Here is a 25,281-nt window from a genome sequence, read left to right on the forward strand (position 1 = left end):
CATGGACTATAGCCCACCAGGTTCCTCTGTCCACAGGATTTTCCAGGCATGAACACTAAAGTGGGTTGCCATTTCCTGCTCTGGGGGATCTTCTGACCCAGGGACTGAACCTGAGTCTCCTGCTTGGCAGGCAGATTCTTTACCACTGAGCTACCTGGGAAGCCCAAGTCCCTGATACTATGGTATAAATATGGCAAAGTGCACTGTGCATGGGCAATGAAGTCAAATTGAAAACCACATCCACCACTTTCTGGCAATGTAGAGTCTCTCTAAGGCTCAGACTGCCAGATAAAGCATGGTAACTGAGAAGATTTAAAAATAACGTGCCTTGCCTGGTGCTGCACACATGACAGGGGCTTTCTTCACCTTCCCATTCAGACCATCATTTCAGCTTTGTTGGTGCCCCTTCCCAGCTCTGGACACTGTGCTCTGTGTTTCCACAGGCCTTGGGTCATAATTCATATACCACTTATCCTATTCTGTATTTATCCTATTTATTATAAGTGTATTAAATATAATTTTTTGCAATTATAGTAATAGTCTTTTCTCTCTTTCTAGATTGAAAGTATGTCAAGGACAGAGGTTTGATCTTGTTGTTCTTCTAAGTCATTTATGTTCTTGAACATACAGGAACTCTATAAATATGTACTAAGTTGACCTGTATAATTGTGTATGTTTTATTCAAGTTTTAAAATATTCTTTTTGCTCTAAGGACTAAACAACTTAGAAGCAGAACAAAGAATTACTATACTGCAAATTCAGTATATTCTCCTAGAACCTGACATGGGTATTGAAATACAGTGTTCCCTAATGTATGTCACAGACTGAACACCTATTACAGTGAATACAGTCTTCAAAAATGTGTTGTTAGTCAAAAGAGACTTGGGCAAAAGAGATGGCAGTAATATCTACTTAAACTCATCATTACTACCATGAAAAAATGCCCAAAGATCAGTTCTAACAGTATTGAACAGCAAAATTATTCTGCTCTGGAATGAGTTTTACTTTTTAATAGGTTTATAATCTCTGTTTCTACAGAAACTAAAACCTGCAAAAATGAGCTTAAATTGTATGCACAAACATATAATGACTTTTAGGATGCTGTAGCTGTACTGTAGTCAATGAAAAAAAATTGTTTCCCATTTTATTTGTGGTGTGTGTGAAGTCACTCAGTCGTGTCCGACTCTTTGCGACCCCATGGACTGTAGCCCACCAGGATCCTCTGTCCATGGTATTCTCCAGGCAAGAACACTGGAGTGTGTTGCAATTTCCTTCTCCAGGGGATCTTCCCAACCTAGGGATCAAACCCGGGTCTCCTGCATTGCAGGCAGACGCTTTATCCTCTGAGCCACCAGTGAAGCCTTATTTGTGGTAAATAATATGAAAAGCTAAACATCTGAACAGATTAAAACTTAAATCCATAATAATTTAACACTTTATCTTGTAGTAAATAAAACAAAAGTCAAACTTTCATACATATACAATACAAAAGCCATTGCTGCTGCTAAGTCGCTTCAGTCATGTCTGACTCTGTGCGACCCCATAGACGGCAGCCCACCAGGCTGCCCCGTCCCTGGGATTCTCAAGGCAAGAACACGGGAGTGGGTTGCCATTTCCGTCTCCAATGCATGAAAGTGAAAAGTGAAAGGGAAGTCACTCAGTCGTGCCTGACTCTTAGCGACCCCATGGACTGCAGCCTACCAGGCTCCTCTGTCCATGGGATTTTCCAGGCAAGAGTACTGGAGTGGGGTGCCATTGCCTTCTCCGACAAAAGCCATTACTGATGTAATTTTTAACAGTTTTTGCTAATTCTTTAAAGTATGTCAATATGGTTAAATTATGACCTGCTATCAGAGACACCCCTAGTTAAATCCATCACTTTAGATATTGACCAAATTGCTTAACCTTCAAATCTCCATTTGCTCACCAGTAATATGAAGATAGAGGAGGGCATGGCAATCTACTCCAGTATTCTTGCCTGGAGAATCTCATGGACTGAGGAGCCTAGCAAGCTACAGTCCATAGGGTCACAAAGAGTCAGACAGGACTGAGTGACTTTACACACACACACACACACACACACACACACACGAAATAACAGGTGAATCCAACTGAAGGGCTGCTGGAGAATGAAATGATTAAATGATACTGATTGTAAAGCACTGGGCCTGGCATCAAAGTGCATGCTAAGTCGCTTCACTAGTGTTCCACTCTTTGAGACCCCATGGACTATAGCCCACCAAGCTCCTCTGTCCATGAGGATTCTCCAGGCAAGAATGCTCTCCTGCTGCACCAAAGATTAAAACTTAAATACATAATAATTTTAACACTTTATCTTGAAAGTAAACTAAAGTCAAACTTTTATAATAGTACAAAAGTCATTACTGATGTAATTTTTAACAGTTTTTGCTCATTCTTTAAAATATGGCAATGTGATTAAATCATGACCTGCGATCAGACACTGAAATCTATCGCTTTAGATCTTGACCAAATTGCTTAACCATAATCATAGTGCCATAACCACCATGATCATTACAGAAGTTTACCGAGTTGTGATTGTTTAAAATTGGTTATATATATTTATATACATAAGTAAAGTATGTGAAGTTGATGACATATGTATTGATGCATAAATCGCAGCTACTTTTCAGAAAGACTTTTTACAAAGCAGACTTCTTTCAAAGGAAATAGAGCCGCTCCAGCCAAGTGGCACAGTCCTCACCCCTGGAAGCGCGCAGGTAGATCCATCGCTGGCCGGCTGTGCGACGGCCGGGCTGTGCTCAGCGGGCGCGGGCCTAAGGTTGACGCCGGAGCTCGGACGGGGCGGCGCGGCGGTTCCCGGCCAAGCGGCCCGCGCCGCCCCGCCCGCTCGGCGGGGATGAGTGACGGCGACAACAGGTGCGCCGAGGCGTCTGCGGCTTCTCCGGAGCCCCCGAGTTTGGCGCGTCAGGCCCCGGGGGTCAGGCTTTAACTCTGCAAACTGGCCTCCTCTCCCCGCACCAGCCTTACGAAGTCGCCCGTCAACCGGCTTCTTGCACCTTAGTAAAGCCTCTAAACGCACCGCCACCTCTCGAAAACCCACCAGTCCTAGAAGCCAACTTTCCCCAAAGGGGAAGAGAGGGAAAGGCGTGTGGTGCATGGAGTTCTGCATAGCCGTTCGCTGTCTCTTCCCCAGCCGTCCGAAAGCAGACGAGAGTGGCTTGAGAATAGAGCACTCGATCCGCTCACCTCACGCCCGCCCCGACCTGCTGCACGCTCTACCCCTGAGACGGCCCAGCTCGGCGACCACGGGCCACGACCGAAACCTGCCCGCCCGCGCCCCTCCCGGGCTTGCGGCGCCCGCCGGCACCGCCACCCGCCTCCCGAGGCTACGTCGTCTGCCCCTCCCTATCCCCGCGGGTGGTAGGTTCAGGCCCTGGGTTCGAGTCTGCGCCCTTGCAGCTGCCACCGCCGCCGTAGCCGCCAGGGGGAGAAAGTCTCCGTCGGGAAGCGTGGTGTTGCTTCCTGGGTGTGAAGGTGCTTACGAACTGTAGGTTTCTGTGCCTTTCCCCCTAGCTTTTGAAGAGCAGAGAGGAAGATGGAGACCGAGTCCGGGGCGGTGAGTACGGCGGTCAGGGCCCAGAGTCCTGGGCCCCGGGATAGCGGGGAGAAGGAGCAACGTGGGCGCCGTCTGTGAGGGGCTGGAAGGACGAGTCTAGAGCTCGCTATATGGTCAGCAAGAAGCGTGGACAGGGCGCCTCATCGACCGCCATGAAGATAGGCCCCGTCGGGTTGTGTAGTGGGGTCGGGCAGGTGCGACGCCCGACCTGGACTGGTGTAGACTGGCTGGGAGGTTCCGGGAAGCGTGGGTGACCGGGTCCTGTGCACCAGGCTGGGTTCGGGCTAGAGAACCAGCTTTCCCGCCGAAAGTAGGTTCGGCTGCGTCTTTGACGCTCACTCCAGCCAGACTCAACCTAGCTGCCCATATGAGGAGTTGACCAGGTGGCCATCCCCTCCTCTTCCCGACCGGTCAGTGGAAACCAGAAGTCCTGAGAGACCTGGCTGGGGGTGGGGGTTGGGGGAGGGCGAGTGTGGGTTATATGGGGCACCTGGGCACAGGTCGGACTTTGACACTCGCGCCCAAGCCAGTCTGGGCCGGGTGGGGGAGGGGTGGGAGACCGAGTAGGCCCGAGGGGCTGCGGCAACGTGCCGTCGCGCCTCACCCCGTGCCCGCCGGCAGCCAATCAGCGAGTGCCACGAGATGCCCGCGGGGCCCTGCTACGCACGAGGCCAGCGTCTGGGTCTGTGCCGTTGAGGATTCCCGCCACTGCTTCTGGCGGGTTTGCGGGACAAAATTTCTCGCTGGCTAGCCTTCTTTTCCCTCCCGCACTTTGGTGGGGAGGGGGTGGATCCTCGAATCGGTGCTCCAGTTCACGATGACTTGAGAGACCCTGAGGAAGTTGTTGCTGCGGCCATTTCCTCCAGCACCTCGGCTTGCTGGCCTCGGAGGGGAAGGAGCGCCGAGTCCTTCACTGCGACGGTTAGCCCGTCTCTTTCCTCTTCTCTTCATTGGCAGAGTAGATGATAAATTTCGAGGTTAATTCTCCAGGGGAGGAGGCAGTGGGGGCACATTGCTTTGGAGGAAATTTTAAATTTTTTAGTACTAGAAGTTTTACTAAGCTAAGGACCCTTACTTACTGCTTGCCCCAAAACAGCACCTAGCTAGGTGCTTTTCATACATTTGCAAAATTTTGCTGGCGGAATTTGAGGCATTCTGAATTAACTCAATAAATCGCTGTCTCTAAGGAACTTAAAGATTGCCTCTACTTGAGCCTTGTTACTGCCAAGATTAAAATATTTTCTAGGGTTTTATTCATGTTGTATTCTTCAGCCCACAACCTAAAGGTTGGTGTATCATGAGCAGGAAGAAATTATTTATTCTTTATTCAACAAACGTTTATTGAACACCTGCTATATATGGTCTTAGATACTGCGGTGAACAAAACAAGCAAAGCCCTTTTCTTGAACATTACAATATAGTGGAAAGAGATGACAAACGTAATATAAATTACATAGTGTGTTGGAAAGTGATTAGTGGTAAGGAGAAAAAAACAGTTGGAACCCACAATAGAATAGGAACCTTAAAAATAGAAGAATGATGTGAATGGAATGTACAAAGTTCGTGTTTTTCCTTCCTCCGTGTTGAGGATTTCTTAAGATTGGAAGTAAAGCACTTTGTTCTCTTCCATTCATGTCATTTTTCTCTCATAAAAATAAAAACCAGTGGAGTTTTATTTAACTAAATTTGAAAGCAAAAGAGTTCATCCATTGAATTCATTTTGCTTTAAAGAAGAGAATTTCATGAATTTTTTTTTTTAATTTTGCAGGTAAGTAATTTCTGCATTCTCTAAACAAATAGGCAGGTAGAGTAGATTGTATCTGCCAGAGCTGTTCAGTTATCTCTAGCAATACAAATCCACAGTTGAAAAGTAAAACGAAACATCCCAGAATCATCCAGTCTGGCACTATGTCTTACAGGTGACTTAAGTTATAAATTAACTTTCAAATGCCCTGAGAGGATGTTGTTAAGATTGGGTTCCCAGTTTTAACTGGCAGCTACAACATAGCAATTATTAAATATGATGAGTTTGTGGTTTAAGAGATATTTTTATAAACTCCCTTACTAGGGAGTGTTTTTCCCTCTTAAGACTAGATGGACAATAGACCCCAAAAGTTCCAGCCTATGGCCCGGTAGTCACCACTGGCCTAGATATTTCTCTGTACATCTTGCAGAGATTAATTTTTAGGGATTACGGTTTATTGGCCAGTGAAGTGAAAGGAGAGCAGTGTGAAAAAGAACAACTCCGTTATCTAAGTGGGAAATTAATTTTCATGAGTTTGTTTTTCAGAGAATTTAAGTCGTGAACTTCAAGCTTTTTGAAGAACTCTTTTAGTGTCTCAGAAGTCTCTTTAGTGTTCTTACAAGGAAAATAGCAAGTTCTTATATTTGTTTCTCTTTAAAATTCTATTCCCAAGTCTTGTTTTTTTCCCAGTGTACCTTAAGAGTCTATCTACTGTTTTGCTATTGTGCAAAGGCTTATATGTTAGTTGTTATTGTTTTTATAGTCGTTAAGTCATGTCCAACGGTTTGCAACCTCATGGACTATGAACCACCAAGCTCCCCTGTCCATGGTATTTTCCAGGCAAGAATACTGGCATGGGTTGCCATTTTCTTCTCCATTACTTGTTAATATGTATTTATTAAAATCTGAATTAGATCCATTGACTTAGAATTATACACTGACACTGAATATATGAATATGAGCTCAGTTCTTTAGCATAAAGTAAAAATTAATATTATTAAAAACTTTAGTATAAAAATTTATACCTATGAGTTATGGGTATAAAAATTTTTTTTTTCAAAATCAGACTACTTTTCAAATTGCCAAGTGCATTTAAAAATTTGACTTTAGAGTTGAAAAGCAGTGAACTTAAATGTCAGAATGTATTTACTTGTCAATGCCCTTTAGCCAAAGACCACCACAAATATACCTATAGTTTAATAAAGTTGGCTCTTCTGAATTACAGCAAGGAAGAACATGGGGCCTTCTGAACTAGAGGATGTTAGAACTTATTATAGGATTTAGGCTTGTATTAGCACTTTTTAGAGTGGGTTTAAAGAAGGTTTTACTCTGAAATACATGTTGTCAGAAAGTGGGAGTAATTCTATGATTGTGCTAAGTGCTAAGTCGCTTTAGTCATGTCCGACTCTTTGCAACCCTATGGACTGTAGCCTGCCAGGCTTCTCTGTCCATGGGTTTCTCCTGGCAAGAATACTGGAGTGGTTTGCCATTTCCTTCTCCAGGGGATCTTTCCCACCCAGGGATCGAACCAGCATCTCTTAAGTCTCCTGCATTGGCAGGCAGGTTCTTTACCACCAGTGCTACATTAATTCTTAACTAGAAGACAAGAAAGAGATTGAAGCTAAAGTTTTGTGATTGATAAAGAAGGAGTAGTCAGTCTTGTCAGGCAGGATAAAAGGATGTTTGGTCATTCTTATGGTTTGGGCAGTGCTTTTGTTTCTGTCAGTGTGTAGGTATGATATGGAGTGGTCTTGTTTTTATCTTCACCCATCACAATAACACTACCCTGATAGCTCAGTTGGTAAAGAATCCGCCTGCAATGCAGGAGACCCTGGTTCCGTTCCTGGGTTGGAAAGATCCCCTGGAGAAGGGATAGGCTACTCACTCCAGTATTCTTGGGCTTCCCTTGTGGCTCAGCTGGTAAAGAATCCGCCTGCAATGTGGGAGACCTGGGTTCGATCCCTGGATTGGAAAGATCCCCTGGAAAAGGGAAAGGCTACTCACTCCAGTATTCTGGCCTGGAGAATTCCATGGACTGTATAGTCCATAGGGTCACAGAGAGTCAGACACAACTGAGCGATTTTCACTTTCTTTCATCACAATAATAGTAGCCTTGCTCAATGTTGGTGTTAACAAGAGAACACCACAGCCTACCTGTGAGATCCCGGACACCTCTTACAACACCAGGGCCTAGTTGTTGTACCAGGCCAGCTCCTAACTGTCCTAACTGTCCTACTTTTCTCTTTCCTAAACTTCTTTTTGAGTTTAATATTCCTTCTTAATACTTAAAATATTTAAATTGTACATTTAATAGTAATTAATATATGTATGTTTAAATGATACATTTAAGATTTAAGATCTCTGTAGAGGAGTAGATTCTGTATTTATTTTTCTTGCCTTCAAAAGTTATTAGCTCTATAATCTTCATAATAGCATAAAATTAAAGTCTAAAATACTACATTTTGTCAGTATACTTACCTTTTTGAAGGATAAATGCTTTTATCTTGCATTAAAACTTATACCCAGTACTGAGTTTAAAAGAATTTTATTTTACAGCAAACATCAAATCAGACGCAAACAGATTCATTATCTCCATCCCCTAATCCTGTGTCACCTGTGCCTTTGAATAACCCAACGAGTGCCCCAAGATATGGAACAGTGATCCCTAATCGCATCTTTGTAGGAGGAATTGACTTTAAGGTACCTAATAATGCATGCAATATAGTGAATTTTTTTTGTTAGAAGTATTTTATTATATTTCTCAGAAATGGTTTATTTGTGCAACTATAAAAATAATAATGTATTTAATATTTTCGTAATGATTAGTAGGGTTCAAATTGTCTTACTATAGTAGAGTATGTATAATTGTCTAATTTCACATACAAGGAAATTGAGGCTCATTGACGTATCTATAGTCACCTAACTACTTAGAGACAAAGTGAAAACTAGAATCCTAGTTTTCTGACTGATAGCTCCACATTATTTCACCATATCACACTAATTATACTTTTTTTTACATAATAATCCAATAGCCCAAACAATGAGTGATTAAAATTTTCAAAAGATGACTCAATTAAGGAAAAAGAAAATAAACACAACAGTTTTATGAAGTCCTGTTTCTTTATCCCAACTTTATTTTCAGTTCCTGAGTAACTTCTTAGACTTTTATTTTGCAAATTGCTTCTGTAACCGAATTTACAATTTGATTACCAAAAAAGGCATGTGTCCTAGTCAGAATAAAGCATCTTAACAGTAATATGTTTAAATAATCAGCCATTTCACTCTTTCAGAGAGGCATAGTTTTGTGAGATGTTTTGCAGCACCCCCATGTGGGAGGCAGTTGTAAACACCTACGGGAAAGGCAGGCATCGATAATTTAAGTGGAACATTCTTTATTCCAAGGGAATATATAGAAGGATTTCCAGGCTTCCATATTACATATTGGAAATTTCAGGGAGAGTTGTCTTAAAAAAAAATGCTTGTGCAATTAGGGTATAGTATTTATCACTCACTGTTTTCCAACAATCAGGGTCTCACAATTTGGATGGAATTGCTTCTTTGCTGCTCAAGATGAATGTCACAGTGTGTTTATCAGAATTATGAGTCTTAAGCAAGTGTGTGATTGGTTCACTAATAATAAATTAAGGGAAATAATTTCTTATGAAATGCTTACTTTTAAAAAGATTTCCTGTTTCCATGGAAAATATTAATAACTGACCATAAATATTCAAGTTAAATATTCTTATTCAGAATTTATATTATATTAGCTTAGCATATTTTTAAATAAACCATCAATATAATAGTTTGTATGGCTAGGTTAAGTGTAGGGTTTTTTTTTTTTATCTTTTTTGACGTATAGTTGCTTAACAATGTTGTTTTAGTTTCCACTGTACAGCACAGTGATCCAGCTATAGATATACATATATCCCCTGTTTTTTAGATTTCTTTCCCATTTAGGTCACCACAGCATTGAGTAGAGTTCCCTGTGCTATACAGTGGGTTCTCATTAGTTTAGTGTCGGTTTTTATTGAAGCCTGTCAGCTACAATATAAACTTTGGGGGCCATTACAATACAATCTTAGCTTTAAGTTAATTGGTAAGGTTCTCCCTCTTAGAGTTACACCTTACCCAAAACCATAGATAATTTCCATCAAGGAAGTAGTTTAACACAGTAGCAAGCAGTCTCAAACTTCATAAAATTCTTCTTTTTAGACCCCTAGAGCCCATCCCTTTTAATATTTGATAATCTTGACTTTCTGTCTCGTTTTTAACAGAGATAGAGATGTAAAATTGAGCTAGTGATTCTTCTATCAGAGAATGGTTTAATTAATTTGTTTTCAAGTCTCTAATAGAAATCTTTGATGTTGATTCCATTTTGTGTTTATTGAAATGAGACTGTTGTACCTAGATTAACTCAGTATTTGCCATCATCCAATTTAGCAAGCTTTAGGTTACCAACTAAAAATTTATTTTTTTTCTAAAGCAGTGAGGTACCTGTGGAACTCAAGAGGTATTGCTCTACCATTAGGCGTGTCTTTTCCTAGATATATATGTAAAGAAAAATTTTTTCTATGAATATTTAAAGTTTTTCTTGTGGGCAAACACAGTTGAACCAGAAAATGAAATTGCAATGAATTTAGAGTGAGTGCTCTAGGGAAAGGTGATGTGGGTCTGTTATGAGATTATTTTAATTGCCAGATATGCCAGACCATCTTTGTAGACATCTTATACATGATAGTCTAGTTATGACTCAATATTTTTTGTTTATCATCATAATGTCCGTATGTATTTTGACTACAGATAAAATGTCTAAAAACTTAAAGTTTTGTAGCCTCTCTGTTGTTACCACAAATTGAGTTCAGGTACTTTTGTAAATATATTTCCTTTCTAAGACCTTAACTTTCCTGATGACTATGCTCATTAACATAGAGTGATTGTATGACATAAAACAGCAAAATTCTTTAAAGCAATTATCCTTAAAAATAAATTTTAAAATAAAAATAGAGTGACTGGTGGAGGCCAGCATAACCTAGTTCCATTGCCATGACTGTAGACCTCTCTGAATCACAAGAACCAATAATAATATGCCCTTAGTATAGTTATAGGCATGCCTAGTACAGTTTTATCAAAAAATAGCTAACTAGAGAACAAGCTTTATTTGTAGTTTTAGAAAACTCAGCTTAAAATATTTTATTGCTATGTAATAATTTAACAACATAGTATTAACTCTGCATAAAGCAAAGTATTAATATTAATTTTAATAACCTAGTGATTTCATGCAGTTTTTATGATGACAGGCATCCTTATATCCATACTATTAATTTGTGTTGCCTTTTCTGTCTCCAAAACAAGCAGAAGTTATTTCATCTTTTATCAATTAAAATGGGGTTTTTTGTGTTTTATTTTTATACCATTAGACAAATGAAAATGATTTAAGAAAATTTTTTTCCCAGTATGGATCTGTAAAAGAAGTGAAGATTGTAAATGACAGAGCTGGAGTTTCCAAAGGGTTAGTATCACTATAGGTAGTACACAGAATTAACAATTGTGTTTTTATTGGATTGCTACATTTTGTATTCTGCCTTACTTTGGTTCCTTTTTTTTTTTTTTAAGAAGGAAGTTGTAGTGAAGTTTGGCTGTTCTGTTGTTTTTCGGTGGGGAGGTGGGGCGTTGGTTGTGTTTTGGGTTTTTTTGGCTGCACTGGTTCTTCATTTTTGTGCCTGGGCTTTCTCTAGTTGCAGCAAGCAGGGGCTCTAGGGTGCACAGGCTTCAGTAGTTGTGGTGCATAGGTTTAATTGCTTGACCACGTGTGGAATCTTCCCAGACCAGGGATGGAACCCATGTCCCCTGAATTGGCAGGAGGATTCTTTACCATTGGACCACCAGGGAAGTCCTGATTCCATTTTTAAAAAGAGAGTTTCATGGCTGCTTTCTCCTTCCTTTTGATCTCCATGTGTTGGGGAGTGGGGCGTGGGTATTTTAGAGGAAAGAGGATGCTTTAATATTCCTTAATTTGTTGTAAAGTTATTCTTGCAAAGGCTGAGGGACCATTGATTGTTAGGTAGTAAGCACTTAATGTTGAGTAGCTGATGTCCTGTAGCCAAGGAACCAGAAACTAAAGGAATCTGATACTTTTGGAATTGTATACCTGCTTTAGACTAGAGAGAACTTAATTTGGAAAAGGCTGACACAAAAGAATGTCTGTAGCTTGTGCCTCAGAGACCTAACCAGGGGACTAATCTAAGAAATATAATCTTAGCGAGAATGATTTTTAATTGCCAAATCAAGGAGAATGAAAATTAAAGAATAAAGCACTAGGATTTGGCTAGTAATGTCTGGTGACATTAGAGCTGTTTTAGTGAATTGGTATTTACAAAAGCCAAATATCAGAGAATAAAAAGGTAGTTTACATAGCGTACTCACTTGAGAAGTTTGATTGCAAAGTTAAAGAAATCAATGAATGATTATTTTCTTGAAAAAGAGGCAATATATACATATTCATAGGCATAAAAGAAAGGACCAATAAGATGGGTAAAATATTAGTGGGAAACTACATGTAAATATGATAGGTGGACACTTCTAAAAAGATGAGATCCTGCAGAGATGATTAACAGATATAAACATATAATATAAACAAATCCTGCATATAAACAGACTTCTGAGCCCGACAAAAAATAATATGATGAAGTGAAATTGTACCACTTATATTTGGCTTAATGGAATTTGTAATATCCATTTTTAAATCATTGAAAATAACACATAGCAGTGTAGACTGTATTTTATGCCTTTTCCACTGGGTGGTATATGTGTTCTACTAAAAAGTGTAAAAATACTTCTTTAGCCCTTGTTTAATACTTGAGCAAATAAAGAAATTCCTTTGTTGAAAAAGGAAATTCATATACAATACAGTAATTATGAATTGAATAAAATAGTAAATGTTTATTAATTACATGATACATAATTACTTATTAGTAACTATGAATTGGCACTTCCCTGGTGGTTTAGACAGTAAAGAATCTGCTTGCAATTCAGAAGACCTGGGTTCGATCCCTAAGTTGAAACAATCCCTTGGAGAAGGGAACAGCTACCCACTCCAATAATCTTACCTGGAGAATTCCATGGACAAAAGAGCTGGCAGGCTACAGTCCATGGGGTCGCAAAGAGTCGGACACGACTGAGGAACTTAACGTACATACACAATTTGAGGAAAATAAAGTTGAGCATTACTCAAGAGAGTTTCCTAAAATTATCCAAATAGAGATTAAATTGGGGGGGGGATGTACTTTTTATTTCTTTCATCCCTTTTTATCTACCTATTTTGTCTTTTTGGACAAGGCATATATTGTGTAATTCAGCTGTTAAAGAATCCATGTGCAATGCAGGAGACCCTGGTTCGATTCCTGGGTGGGGATGATACCCTGGAGAAGGGATAGATCACCCACTTCAGTATTCTTGGGCTTCCCTGGTGACTCAGTTGGTGAAGAATCCACCTGCATTGCGGGAGACCTGGGTTCGATTCCTGGATTGGGAAGATCCCCTGGAGAAGGCAATGGCTACCCACTCCAATATTCTGGCCCAGAGAATTCCATGGACTGTAAAGTCTGTGGGTGCCTCAAAGAGTCGGAAACAGCTGAGCAACTTTCACTTCACTTATACTGTGTATTTGTATCTTGATCATATGATTTATACTCTGAAGATAACAATTATATATGAAAAGCAGATATAAAACCTGGGTTGTATAATATTTTTAACTTATTTTATTTGGGAAATATACTAATAGTTACATTCTCAGTTTATATATGCTAACAATAGTAAATAATATGTGTACTCATTTACCAAGATAAAATATTTTATCATGTTCAATTTTTAATTTTTTAAAGATTCTTTTTATACTTTGATTTCTATTGAAAGCAAACTTATGTCATTTTAAAAGGAGGTTACTGCTGTGGGCTGAAATTTATTGCACCCTAATTTGTAAACCAGAACACAAATCTCTCATGTTTTCCTGCCTTGCATACAGCTCTGGTCTGATACTGTTTTAAGATCCCTGGGTTGTTATTTTTTTTTTAGGCCTCTCCCTTTAAGAGGATAACCATGTTAAGCTGTGAACAATTCTCCTCTAAGTTTTGCATACTGGTACACCATAGAAAAATGTTCATGCCTACTGTGGCCCATTCTAAAAATATATATATTTAATCTTAGTATAATATCAATGTAATGTTCTACTATAATAATTAATGGATTTATTTAGGTATGGCTTCGTCACTTTTGAAACACAAGAAGATGCACAAAAAATTTTACAAGAGGTAAGATATTTTGGTGTATTTAACTTCATTTTTGGAACTCTTTACTTTGGTGTATTTAACTTCATTTTTGAAACTTCTTTCTTTGAAACTAATCCTTTAAGGCAGTGGTCCCCAAACTTTTTGGCACCAGAGACTAGTTTGGTGGCAACAGTTGTTCCACAGACCTGGGGCATATAGTTTGAGGATGATTCAAGTATGTTACATTTATTGTGCACTTTATTATTATTACATCAGCTCCACCCCAGATCATCAGGCATTAGATCCCAGAAGTTGGGGACCCCTGCTTTAAGGTATTAATTTAATAGTGGGGTTCTAGTACAATAACTGATTGCTAAAAAAATTTATTTTCTTTGTATCTTGAGATTAACATTGGTCTCCAAAAAATAATTAAAAATTAAAGATAAATTTATCTACAGAAAAACAAATGCCAAATAATTGCATAAGTTTGGCTGTGAAATTATAACTTTCCACTTTATTTTCTTAAACTGAGAATTTAGGGATGTGTCTTTTCTGATGTGTTAATAGCACTTTGAATTCCTAAAAAATGCTATGAATGTAGATTCCTAAAATGAGATTGCTGCTGCTGCTGCTATGTCGCTTCAGTCGTGTCCGACTGTGTGCAACCCCATAAACTGCAGCCCACCAGGCTCCCCTGTCCCTGGGATTCTCCAGGCAAGAACACTGGAGTGGGTTGCCATTTCCTTCTCCAATGCATAAGAGTGAAAAGTGAAAGTGAAGTCACTCAGTCATGTCCTACTCTTAGCTACCCCATGGACTACAGCCTACCAGGCTCCTCCGTCCATGGGATTTTCCAGGCAAGAGTACTGGAGTGGGGTGCCTTATCTGAGATTATTTCCCTCCTATGAAAAACTTATAAACAAAGAACATTCATAGAAAAAAAATCTAAACCCAGCAGTTCAGTATATAATAACTCTTAAGTTTGGCAAGTGTAGCATTTAATTTTTTAGGAAAAAATTTTATTTTAATTACATTTTATTAAGTCATATGCAGTCAGTTCTCATTATTTATAGTGGTTGTATTCTATAAAATCATCATAAACACTAAATTAGCAAATATTGAAGTGTGCTGCACCTAGAAAATACAGGGTTAGTTTCTCATGAACTTCTGTTTACAATATTTTCATCAGCCAATCAATATATAACTTTGTTTTATGTGTGCTTCTGTTTAAAGATTACATGTAACATTTTTGATTCATTAACATTGAACTCATGATCAACAGCACTAAACCCATGTGTGAATTAACCCAGCTAACACGTACTTTCTCTGCTAAAACACATGACAGTCTTTTTGCACTTGGGAACACTAGCCAGCACTTCAACACTACACTTGAGAGCCATCTTAAGTAGCAAAAATACTAACATAAGGCACAAAAATGTGAAAAACATGACAGTAAATAGAACATGAAAAGGACATTTGTTTACAGTATAAAAGCTGAAAAAAGAAAACAAAATGTCTCCCTGTTTAACCTCAGCTGGGACCACATGTGTAACAACTCAAATTGCCAAATGAGGAATTAGGGTCAGTACATTGGAACCAGGGTTCACACCCGAATCTATTTTAATCCAAAGGCTTTGCACTTTCTACTATGCCTTGCTGTTTTCAAGGTGTGATAATAAAGTAATGTACTTTTTCTTATTTTAGGCTGAAAAACTTAATTACAAGGATAAGAAACTGAACATTGGCCCGGCAATAAGAAAGCAACAAGTAGGGATCCCTCGTATGTATTGAGAACTAATATATTTTTCAATATTTTTGCATGGTTCTTTTTCAAAATGTAAGACTATTAATAGAACTTCATTAAAGTATCAGGTTTCTTTGATTTAATAAAGTTATTTTAGCGAAGGTGGTAGGCAAATGAATATTTCTTTCCACAAATTAAATACATTAACTTGTGGGATGGAGGAGGCTAGGAAAATGTATATAAATAATAATGTTTAACTATATTCCAAATAGTTACATCTTTAAAGGAAAAATTGTATAGTTAAAATATAGTTTAAAATTATGAAAGAAATTAGAAGTAATTACTATTTTAAAGTTTTTCTAATACAGTAATTTAAAATTAGAATAAAATTACTAAAAGTAAAAATGTAAAATATCAGAAACTCTGGTTGTATGGTATATACTGTAACCCAACCATATGTATCATAATTATCAGAAGAAACAACCCCTAAAGCTTTAGGAATTGGCTAAGTGCCTTCCTCAAATTTCCAGAATACTTTGAACTTTTATTCTTTTTTCTCACTCTTCCCGTTTATTAAATTAGGCATCTTTATGGTTACCTTTTAACCTATAGTATTAAAATCTCTAACAGAATCTTTGGCTAGAAGGAGAAACTTTGCATAAAATTTGTAACTAGTGTCCATGTGTCCCTTTGGATGTTCAAAACATTATGTAGTTATTATACATCTGTTAACAAATTAATAGATTGTGCTCATTTGGACTGTTCTGCTTTTGACTTAGAAGTTAACAGAGATCAAATTTAATTTTGACCTAGTATTTGTTAATTTATAAGATAACTGACGTGTCCTTAGTAAGTTGATACTCCAAAATGAAATGCACTAAATATGTCAGAATGCTGAATATTTTCAGACTACTGCTGTTAGTTGTAAGAGTTAAGCTATAGCATGTAATAACAATTCTTAATCCATTATCACCATCAGTAAAAACAACTGGGAGTGTTCATAAAAACCTGTTTTATGCAATCCACAGGTTGCTAAAAACAGAACATAAATCAGTACTATCCTGAATGCTTTCAAACAAATAGTTACTTAAGAACTGTTTAGCATAAAGGTCAACATTATGGGTTTTAATTATTTCATTTAATCTTTACAGCAACCTGTGAGGTATTGTTCTATTTTGTAAATAGAAAATACAGCTTATAAAGGCAAAGTCATTGTTTTAGAAACTAGGCGTGTACACGGATTATTACCTTTTTTTTCAAATCTGTCACCTATTTTCCATCTCTGTTACCAACATTCTAGTCCCAGCTACCCACTCTGCTTGCCTTAATTACTTGAAAAGCCTCCTAACTGATCTTTCTGAATCCAGTTTTGCTATCAGTACTTTACCACCCATCACACATAAGGCAGCCAGAGTGATCTTTCAAACATGCCCATCTTATCATGTTATTCTCTGCTTATTTTGAGCTGTTCTTATCTTTTCCATGCTTTAATCATTTAGCCATCCTTCATTCCAGAACATAACCATATTTCTGATGCACTGTTTTCTTCACCTACAGTGAATTTGCCATCCCATTCATTCTTTAAAACTCAGCCCAAATATCAATTTCCTCACAATTACTAGACATACAATATATAATGTTCAGTGTTGTACCCTGTACTGCTGCTGCTGCCAAGTTGCTTCAGTTGTGTCCAACTCTGTGCGACCCCATAGACGGCAGCCCACCAGGCTCCCCCATTCCTGGGATTCTCCAGGCAAGAACACTGGAGTGGGTTGCCATTGCCTTCTCCAGTGCATGAAAGTGAAAAGTGAAAGTGAAGTCGCTCAGTCCTGTCCGACTCTTCGCAACCCCACGGACTGTAGCCTACCAGGTTCCTCCGTCCATGGGATTTTCCAGCCAAGAGTACTGGAGTGGGGTGCCATTGCCTTCTCCAGTACCCTATACTACCCAATATAATAACCTGTACTACCTATACTGCCTTTTGTGTTTATCAAAATTATAATTAGTTGTGTAATTAGCTAATGACTGTCTTCCTTACCAGACCCTAACCTCTGTGAAGATAGAGACCATAGCATGCTCAATTTTTTTCTTGTTTCTTTTTGGCTGTATCACTAAGGCCTAGTCCAATGCATTGTAATAATAATCACTCAAAATTTCTTTATTTAACTGTGGTACTTAAATTAAGAATAAAAATTTCTTTATTTAATTGTGGTACCTAAAAGGTGATCTTTGGAGGGAATTCCACGGACCTTCCAAATTGCATGCAAAATTTTATTTGAATATATATATATATATTTGTGAAAAGGGTCTTTGGCTTTCATCAGATTCTCAAGAGAATAAGAACCACTAAAATATGCTGTAATAATACTGGATGAAATGTCGTGAAAATATGAGTTGAGTAGTAGTGCTACTTAGAGTAGAAGGCTAGTGCTGCTGTCAGTGTGGTTTGCAGCCACCAATAGTTAACTTGGGCTCTGTCAAAATATAGTTTCTCAGGCCCCATCCCAGGTCTCTTGAATCAAAAATCTCTTGAAATGGGGACCTGAAGTTTGTATTTTAACAAGCTGTCTAGCTTGTTATAATGAATTTAAAATTTTGAGACACACTAGGACGGAGAAGGCAATGGCACCCCACTCCAGTACTCTTGCCTGGAAAATCCCATGCACGGAGGGGCCTGGTAGGCTGCAGTCCATGGGGTCACTAGAGTCGGACACGACTGAGCAACTTGACTTTCACTTTTCACTTTCATGCATTGGAGAAGGAAATGGCAACCTACTCCAGTGTTCTTGCCTGGAGAATCCCAGGAATGGGGGAGCCTGGTGGGCTGCCGTCTATGGGATCGCACAGAGCTGGACACGACTAAAGCAACTTAGCAGCAGCAGCAGCAGCAGTATAGTGGAAGGAGGATTGCCACCTCAGTAATTTATGTAACCTATTAGTCAAGGACTTAAATCTGACTTGGCACATAAAATTTTTAAAGTCTTCTCCTGACAAAAAGGACTTTTTTTATTTTGTGGGGAAGAGTATATGTAACTTGACCTGGGAAAAGAAATGAGGACCCAGAATTAGCAACATGAAGGTCTGTGGCCATGTTTGCAACAACAGCAATTGTAGCAAAGGTAGACTAGAGAGTAAAATACAGTCATAGCATAAGTGAGTACTTGCTGATAGTCGATCCTAAGAATTTTTAAGGTAGAACAAGTATTTTGTCCAGTTTCACTGCCTCCATCTTCTTTGGGCTTTTACAAATAGATGGTCTTACTGAGATCTTAGGGACTTTGCTACAGTGTCAGTAGTCTTTAGGTAACTCTAAATTATATGTAGTTTATATTTGTAAAAATAAGTACTTTGCTGATAATAATCTCAATTGTAAAGTTCTCTATTTCATTATACTACTTTAAAACCAGAATTAAGTTGGTGTTGAACAGGGAGGCCTGGCGTGCTGCGATTCATGGGGTCACAAAGAGTCGGACACGACTGAGCGACTGATCTGATCTGATCTGATTAAACTTGTTTCTTTTTATTTACCATAAGCTACAAAAGCTCTAAGGGTAGTAAGTTTGAAAATAAATGCTTCAAAGATACTTTAATATATGGGATGTTTAAAGAATTTTTAATACTCAGTTTTTACTATAGCTATATTTGTGTAAAGAGAAACATTTTTCAGTGTTCAGAAATTACATTTTTAAATGTTAAACTGAACGTTTCAATTATTACTATTTCCTTTTTGTTTTAGGTTCCAGTATAATGCCAGCAGCTGGAACAATGTATCTAACAACTTCAACTGGATATCCTTACACTTATCATAATGGTGTTGCTTATTTTCATACTCCAGAGGTTACTTCTGTCCCACCACCTTGGCCTGTAAGTAATTTCATTTTAAAAGGGTTTTCATCTGTTGCTATTAAATTTTTATTTCTGAAATATTTCAGCCACAGACAAATGTAATAAAGTGACAGCCATGTAACTACCGCTCATTTTTTTTCATTAGTCTCTATTTAAGGATGGTTTTCCGTACTCTGTTCTTTAGCTGGCAAGATTTTGTTGTTGTTCAGTCGTTCAGTCATGTCTGACTCTTTGCAACCCCATGAACTGCAGCAGGTCCCTGTCTTTCACTGTCTCCCAGAGTTTGCTCAAACTCATGTCCATTGAATCTGTAGTGCCATTCAACCATATCATTTTCTGTTGCCCCATTCTCTTCCTGCCCTCAATTTTTCCAAGCGCCAGGGTCTTTTCCAGTAAGTTGGCTCTTCCCATCAGGTGGTCAGAGGATTGGAGTTTCAGCATCAGTCCTTCCAATGAATATTGAAGGTTGATTTCCTTTAGGATTGACTGGTTTGATCTTCTTGTCCAAGGGACTCTCAAGAGTCTTCTCCAACACTGCAATTCAAAAGCATCAATTCTTCAGTGCTCAGCCTTCTTTATACTCCAGCTCGCACATCCTTACATTACTGGAAAAACCATAGCTTTGACAAACAGACCTTAGCTGGCAAAGTGATGTCTCTCTTTTAGTATGCTGTCTAAGTTTGTCATAGCCTTGCTATCTAGATTTATCATAGCCTTCCTTCCAAGGAGCAAGTGCCTTTAAATTTCATGACTGCAATCACCATTCACAGTGATTTTGGAGCCCAAGAAAGTAAAATGTGTCAGTGCTTCCACTTTTTCCCCCTTCTGTTAGCCTTGATGTGATGGAACTGGATGCCATGATCTTAGTTTTTTGAAGGTTGAGTTTTAAACCAACTTTTTCACTCCCTTCTTTCACCCTCATCAAGAGGTTCTTTAGTTCCTCTTTACTTTCTACCATTAGAGTGGTATCATCTGCATATCTGAGGTTGTTGATATTTCTTCCAGCAGTCCTGATTCCAACTTGTGATTCATCCAGCAAGGCTTTCGCATGGTATACTCTGCATATAAGTTAAATAAGCAGGGTGACAATATACAGCCTTGACATACTCCTTTCCCAATTTTGAACAGGTCCATATTTCCATGTCCGGTTCTAACTGTTGTTTCTTGACCCCCATACATGTTTCTTAGGAGACAGGTAAGGTGGTCTGATATTCTCATCTCTTTAAGAATTTTCTACAGTTTATTGTGGAAACAAACATCCACAGAAGTACATGTTTTTCTGAAATTCCCTTCCTTTCTCCATGATCCAGCAAATGTTGGCAATTTGACCTCTGTTTACCCTGCCTTTTCTAAACCCATCGTGTACATCTGAAAATTCTCGATTCACATAGTGTTGAGGCCTAACTTGAAGGATTTTGAACATATCCTTACTAGCATGTGAAATGAGTATAATAGTATGGTAGTTTGAACATTCTTCAGCACTGCCCTTCTTTGGGATTGGAATGAAAACAGACATTTTCCAACCCTGTGGCCACTGCTGAGTTTTCCAAATTTGCTGGCATATTCAGTGCAGCACTTTAACACCGTCATCTTTTAGGATTTGAAGTAGCTCAGCTGGAATTCCATCACCTCCACTAGCTTTGTTTGCAGTGATACTTCCTAAGGCACACTTGATTTCGCACTCCAGGATGTCTGGCTCTAGGTGAGTGACCACAGCACCATGGTTACCCTGATCATGAAGACCTTTTTCATATAGTTCTTCTGTGTATTCTTGCAATCTCTTCTTAATCCCTTCTGCTTGTATTAGGTCCTCATCATTTCTGTCCTTTATCATGCCCATACTTGGATGAAATGTTCCTTTGATATCTCCAGATTTCTTGAAGAGATCTCTAGTCTTTCCCATTCTATTGTTTCTCTCTACTTCTTTGCATTGTTCATTGAAGAAGGCCTTTTATCTCTCCTTGTTACTCTCTGGAAATCTGCATTCACTGGAAAATATCTTTCACTTTCTCCTTTGCCTTTCTCTTTTTTTTCTTTTCTCAGCTATTTATAAGGCCTCTTCAGACAACCATTTTGCCTTCTTGCATTTCTGTTTCTTTGGGATGGTTTTGGTCACCAGATGATAAATATGCTGTCTAGGTTTTTCATAGCTTTTCTTCCAAGGATCAGGCATTTTTTAAATTAATGGCTGAAGTCAACATCCACAGTGATTTTGGAGCCCAAGAAAATCAAGTCTGGCCCAGTTTCCATTGTTTCCCATCTATTTGCCTTGAAAGGAACTAAAAAGCCTCTTGATGAAAGTGAAAGTGGAGAGTAAAAAAGTTGGCTTAAAGCTCTCAACATTCAGAAAACAAAGATCATGGCATCCGGTCCCATCACTTCATGGGAAATAGATGGAGAAACAGTGGAAACAGTGTCAGACTTTATTTTTGGGGGCTCCAAAATCACTGCAGATGGCGACTGCAGCCATGAAATTAAAAGACGCTTACTCCTTGGAAGGAAAGTTATGACCAACCTAGATAGCATATTCAAAAGCAGAGACATTACTTTGCCAACAAAGGTCTGTCTAGTCAAGGCTATGGTTTTTCCTGTGGTCATGTATGGATGTGAGAGTTGGACTGTGAAGAAGGCTGAGCGCCAGAGAACTGATGCTTTTGAACTGTGGTGTTGGAGAAGACTCTTTGAGAGTCCCTTGGACTGCAAGGAGATCCAACCAGTCCATTCTGAAGGAGATCAGCCCTGGGATTTCTTTGGAAGGAATGATGCTAAAGCTGAAACTCCAGTACTTTGGCCACCTCATGCAAAGAGTTGACACATTGGAAAAGACTCTGATGCTGGGAGGGATTGGGGGCAGGAGGAGAAAGGGACGACAGGATGAGATGGCTGGATGGCATCACTGACTGGATGGACGTGAGTCTGAGTGAACTCTGGGAGATGGTGATGGACAGGGAGGCCTGGCGTGCTGCGATTCATGGGGTTGCAAAGAGTCGGACATGACTGAGCAACTGAACTGAACTGAATGAGACTGGATGCCATGATCATAGTTTTTTGAATGTTGAGTTTTAAGCCAGGATTTCAGACTCCTCATCCACTTTCATCAAGAGGCTCTTTGGTTCCTCTTTGCTTTCTGCCATAAGAGTGGTATCATCTGCATATCTGAGGTTATTGATATTTTCCCTAGCAATCTTGATTCCAGTTTGTGCATCATCCAGCCCAGCATTTCGCGTGATGTACTGCATATGTTAGATAAGAAGAGTGACAATATACAGCCTTGACGTACTCCTTTCCCAGTTTGGAACCAGTCTGTTCCATGTCCAGTTGTAACTGTTGCTTCTCGTCCTACATATAGGTTTCTCAGGAGGCAAATAAGGTGGTCTGGTATTCCCATTTCTTTAAGAATTTTCCACATTTATGATCTACACAGTCAAAGGCTTTAGCATAGTCAGTGAAGCAGAATTAGATGTTTTTCTGGAATTCTCGCTTTTTTTATGTTTCAGTGGATGTTGGCAGTTTGGTCTCTGATTCCTCTGCATTTTCTAAATCCAGCTTGTACATCTGGAAGTTCTCAGTTCACATCCTGTTGAAGCCTAGCTTGAAGGATTTTGACCATTACCTTGCTAGCTTGTGAAATGAGTGCAGTTGTGCGGTAGTTTGAACATTCTTTGGCATTGCCATTCTTTGTGATTGGAATGAGAACTGACCTTTTCCAGTCCTTTGGCCACTGCTGAGTTTTCCAAATTGGCTGGCATATTCAGTGCAACACTTTAACACCATCATCTTTTAGGATTTGAAGTGCCTCAGCTGGAATTTGATCACCTCCACTAGCTTTGTTTGTAGTGATACTTCCTAAGGCCCACTTGATTTCGCACTCCAGGATGTATGGCTCTAGGTGAGTGATCACACCATTGTGGTTATCTGGGTCATTAAGATCTTTTTGTGTATAGTTCTGTGTTTTCTTACCACCTTTTCTTAATCTCCTCTGCTTCTGTTAGGTCCATACCATTTCTGTCCTTTATTTTTGCATAAAATGTTCCCTTGGTATCTCTAATTTTCTTGAAGAGATCTCTAGTCTTTCCTGTTCTGTTATTTTCTTCTATTTGTTTGCATTGTTCACTTAGGAAGGCTTTCTTATCTTTCCTTGCTGTTCTTTGGAGCTCTCCATTAAGATGAATATATCTTTCCTTTTCTCCTTCGCTTTTCTTTTTTCTCAGCTATTTGTAAGATCTCCTCAGACAACCATTTTGCCTTTTTGTATTTCTTTTTCTTGGGGCTCATAGGGTGGTGTCATCTGCATGTGCTGTGTTGTGTTTAGTCTCTCAGCCATGTCCAGCTCTTTGTGACCCTATGGACTGTAGCCTGCCAAGCTCCTCTGTCCATGGGTATTCTCCAAGCAAGAATACTGTATTGGTTTGCCAAGCCCTCCTCCATGGAATCTTCCCAGCCCAGGGATCGAACCCAGGTCTGCCCCATTTGCAGGTGGATTCTTTACTGACTCAGCCACCAGTGAAGCCTACGAATACTGGAGTAGGTAGCCTATTGCTTCTCCAGGGGATCTTCCTGACCCAGGAATCAAACCTGAGTCTCCTGCATTGCAGTCTGATTCTTTAGCAGCTGGTTATCTGCATATCTGAGGTTATTGGTATCTCTCCCGGCAGTCTTGATTCCAGCTTGTGATTCATTCAGCCCAGCATTTCACATGATGTACTCTGCATATAAGTTATATAAGCAGGGTGACAATATACAGCTTTGACGTACTCCTTTCCCTATTTGGAACTAGTCTGGTGTTCCATATCTGATTCTAGCTGTTGCTTCTTGACCTGCATACAGGTTTCTCAGGAGGCAGGTAGTGGGGAAAATAAAATATGACAAATTCAAATAAAGTCTCCTTGCCTTGACTATCTTGTTCTCTTTTCCTCCTCAAAGGTTAACCAGAGTATCTTTCCTATCCATTTTATATGTTTATACTACAAATGTAGGTATTCTTAAGAAATAGATATATTGTGTTGCTTTAGGCAGCTTTTAAATGCTATATAAATAATCTGGTTTTTCTATTCACTATTGTTTTTTAAGATTAAACCATGTTGATCCTAGCACATCTAGTTGATTGATTTAAATTTTTTATTTAATTTCCATTGTATGAGTGTATATTCTGTATTGATGGACTGCCGGGGACCAGCCCCGGCTGATCCAGGGAATTCGAAGCGGGGACGGCGTCGGCGAAGATCAGGAAACAATTGCTTAATTAAACGTTAATTAAGGATATAAAGAGTAATAGAATGAGGATAGCTCAGTAGGAAGATTCAGTGGAGAAAAGAGGCTGAATAATTCAGCCTGAAGGTAAGAGAAAGAACGACATGGTGAGACCAAGTTTCGGTGAACAAGGCCCGTACTTTATTTTCCAAAGTAGTTTTTATACCTTAAGTTATGCATAGAGGATAATGGGGGAAGGGGTAGTCAGGCAGCAAGCCAGGCTTTCTTCCTGCAAACTTAGCATATGCAAAAGTTAGATGATTTGCATCATCTTCTGGCCCGGAGGCCTGTTAACAATTTAAGACCCTTTCTTCAGAAAACTTATTTTTCTCTAAAGGTGATTGGTCAGGAGCCACCCTCCAAAAGCATTAGATAAAGTTGCATTCCTACAGAGCAAAGGTGTGGTGGGCTATAACAAGAAAAAGAATTAACTCAAGGGTCCCAGGTTACAAACATTAAAGCTACTACTTACACCAATTATATTAATCAATACACTGCCAGGGACACAGCAGGTAAGGGATATGGAGACTTAGCAGCAAACATTGGCCCAACAAGTGAAAATTCCTTCACCAATACAATTTCTAATCAATCTTCTAACTGCTCAAAGGAATCTGTATTTAGACAGTTTAGAACATCTCCTGCCTCTCACAGTTGGGAGGCTCTGAACAATCACATGTGGCCGGAAAAACCTATTCAGGCAGGCTAGAGGATTTCCAAAGGAGTTTGTAGGTTAAACACTGTCACACCCAGGAATTATTAACTGGAGCTGTAAGCTAACTTTTTTTTTTCAGAGAGGTAGTGGGGGACAGCCCCCCGTAAAGTCAGAGGTGTAGGT

General features: G+C 39.3%; 2 protein-coding genes across 13 annotated transcripts in view; one reads left to right on the plus strand and one right to left on the minus strand.

Moving 5' to 3' along the window:
* Positions 1–2,855, minus strand: part of PLCL1 (phospholipase C like 1 (inactive)) — a 392,170-nt gene extending 389,315 nt beyond the window's left edge. The window contains exon 1 of the mRNA XM_070388663.1: positions 2,723–2,855. The gene's annotated coding sequence lies outside the window, so the exon portion shown is untranslated. The remainder of the gene's footprint in view (positions 1–2,722) is intronic.
* A 575-nt stretch (positions 2,856–3,430) lies between these two features.
* The window catches only part of BOLL (boule homolog, RNA binding protein), a 61,290-nt gene continuing 39,439 nt past the window's right edge, over positions 3,431–25,281 (plus strand). For 5 of the 12 annotated variants that reach the window (XM_070388737.1, XM_070388750.1, XM_005894599.2 and 2 more), the window contains exons 1-6: positions 3,441–3,598; positions 7,899–8,042; positions 10,760–10,851; positions 13,594–13,648; positions 15,311–15,386; positions 19,087–19,214. In XM_070388737.1, the coding sequence (XP_070244838.1) occupies positions 3,578–3,598; positions 7,899–8,042; positions 10,760–10,851; positions 13,594–13,648; positions 15,311–15,386; positions 19,087–19,214 (516 nt within the window). In that variant the 5' untranslated portion in view covers positions 3,441–3,577. Of the gene's footprint in view, positions 3,599–7,898; positions 8,043–10,759; positions 10,852–13,593; positions 13,649–15,310; positions 15,387–19,086; positions 19,215–25,281 lie in introns of all 12 variants that reach the window. The other 7 variants (XM_070388686.1, XM_070388677.1, XM_070388706.1 and 4 more) reach the window with 3 other exon arrangements.

The sequence above is a fragment of the Bos mutus genome, chromosome 2 (genome assembly GCF_027580195.1).
Source record: "Bos mutus isolate GX-2022 chromosome 2, NWIPB_WYAK_1.1, whole genome shotgun sequence".
In the NCBI taxonomy this organism is placed as follows: Eukaryota; Metazoa; Chordata; class Mammalia; order Artiodactyla; family Bovidae; genus Bos; species Bos mutus.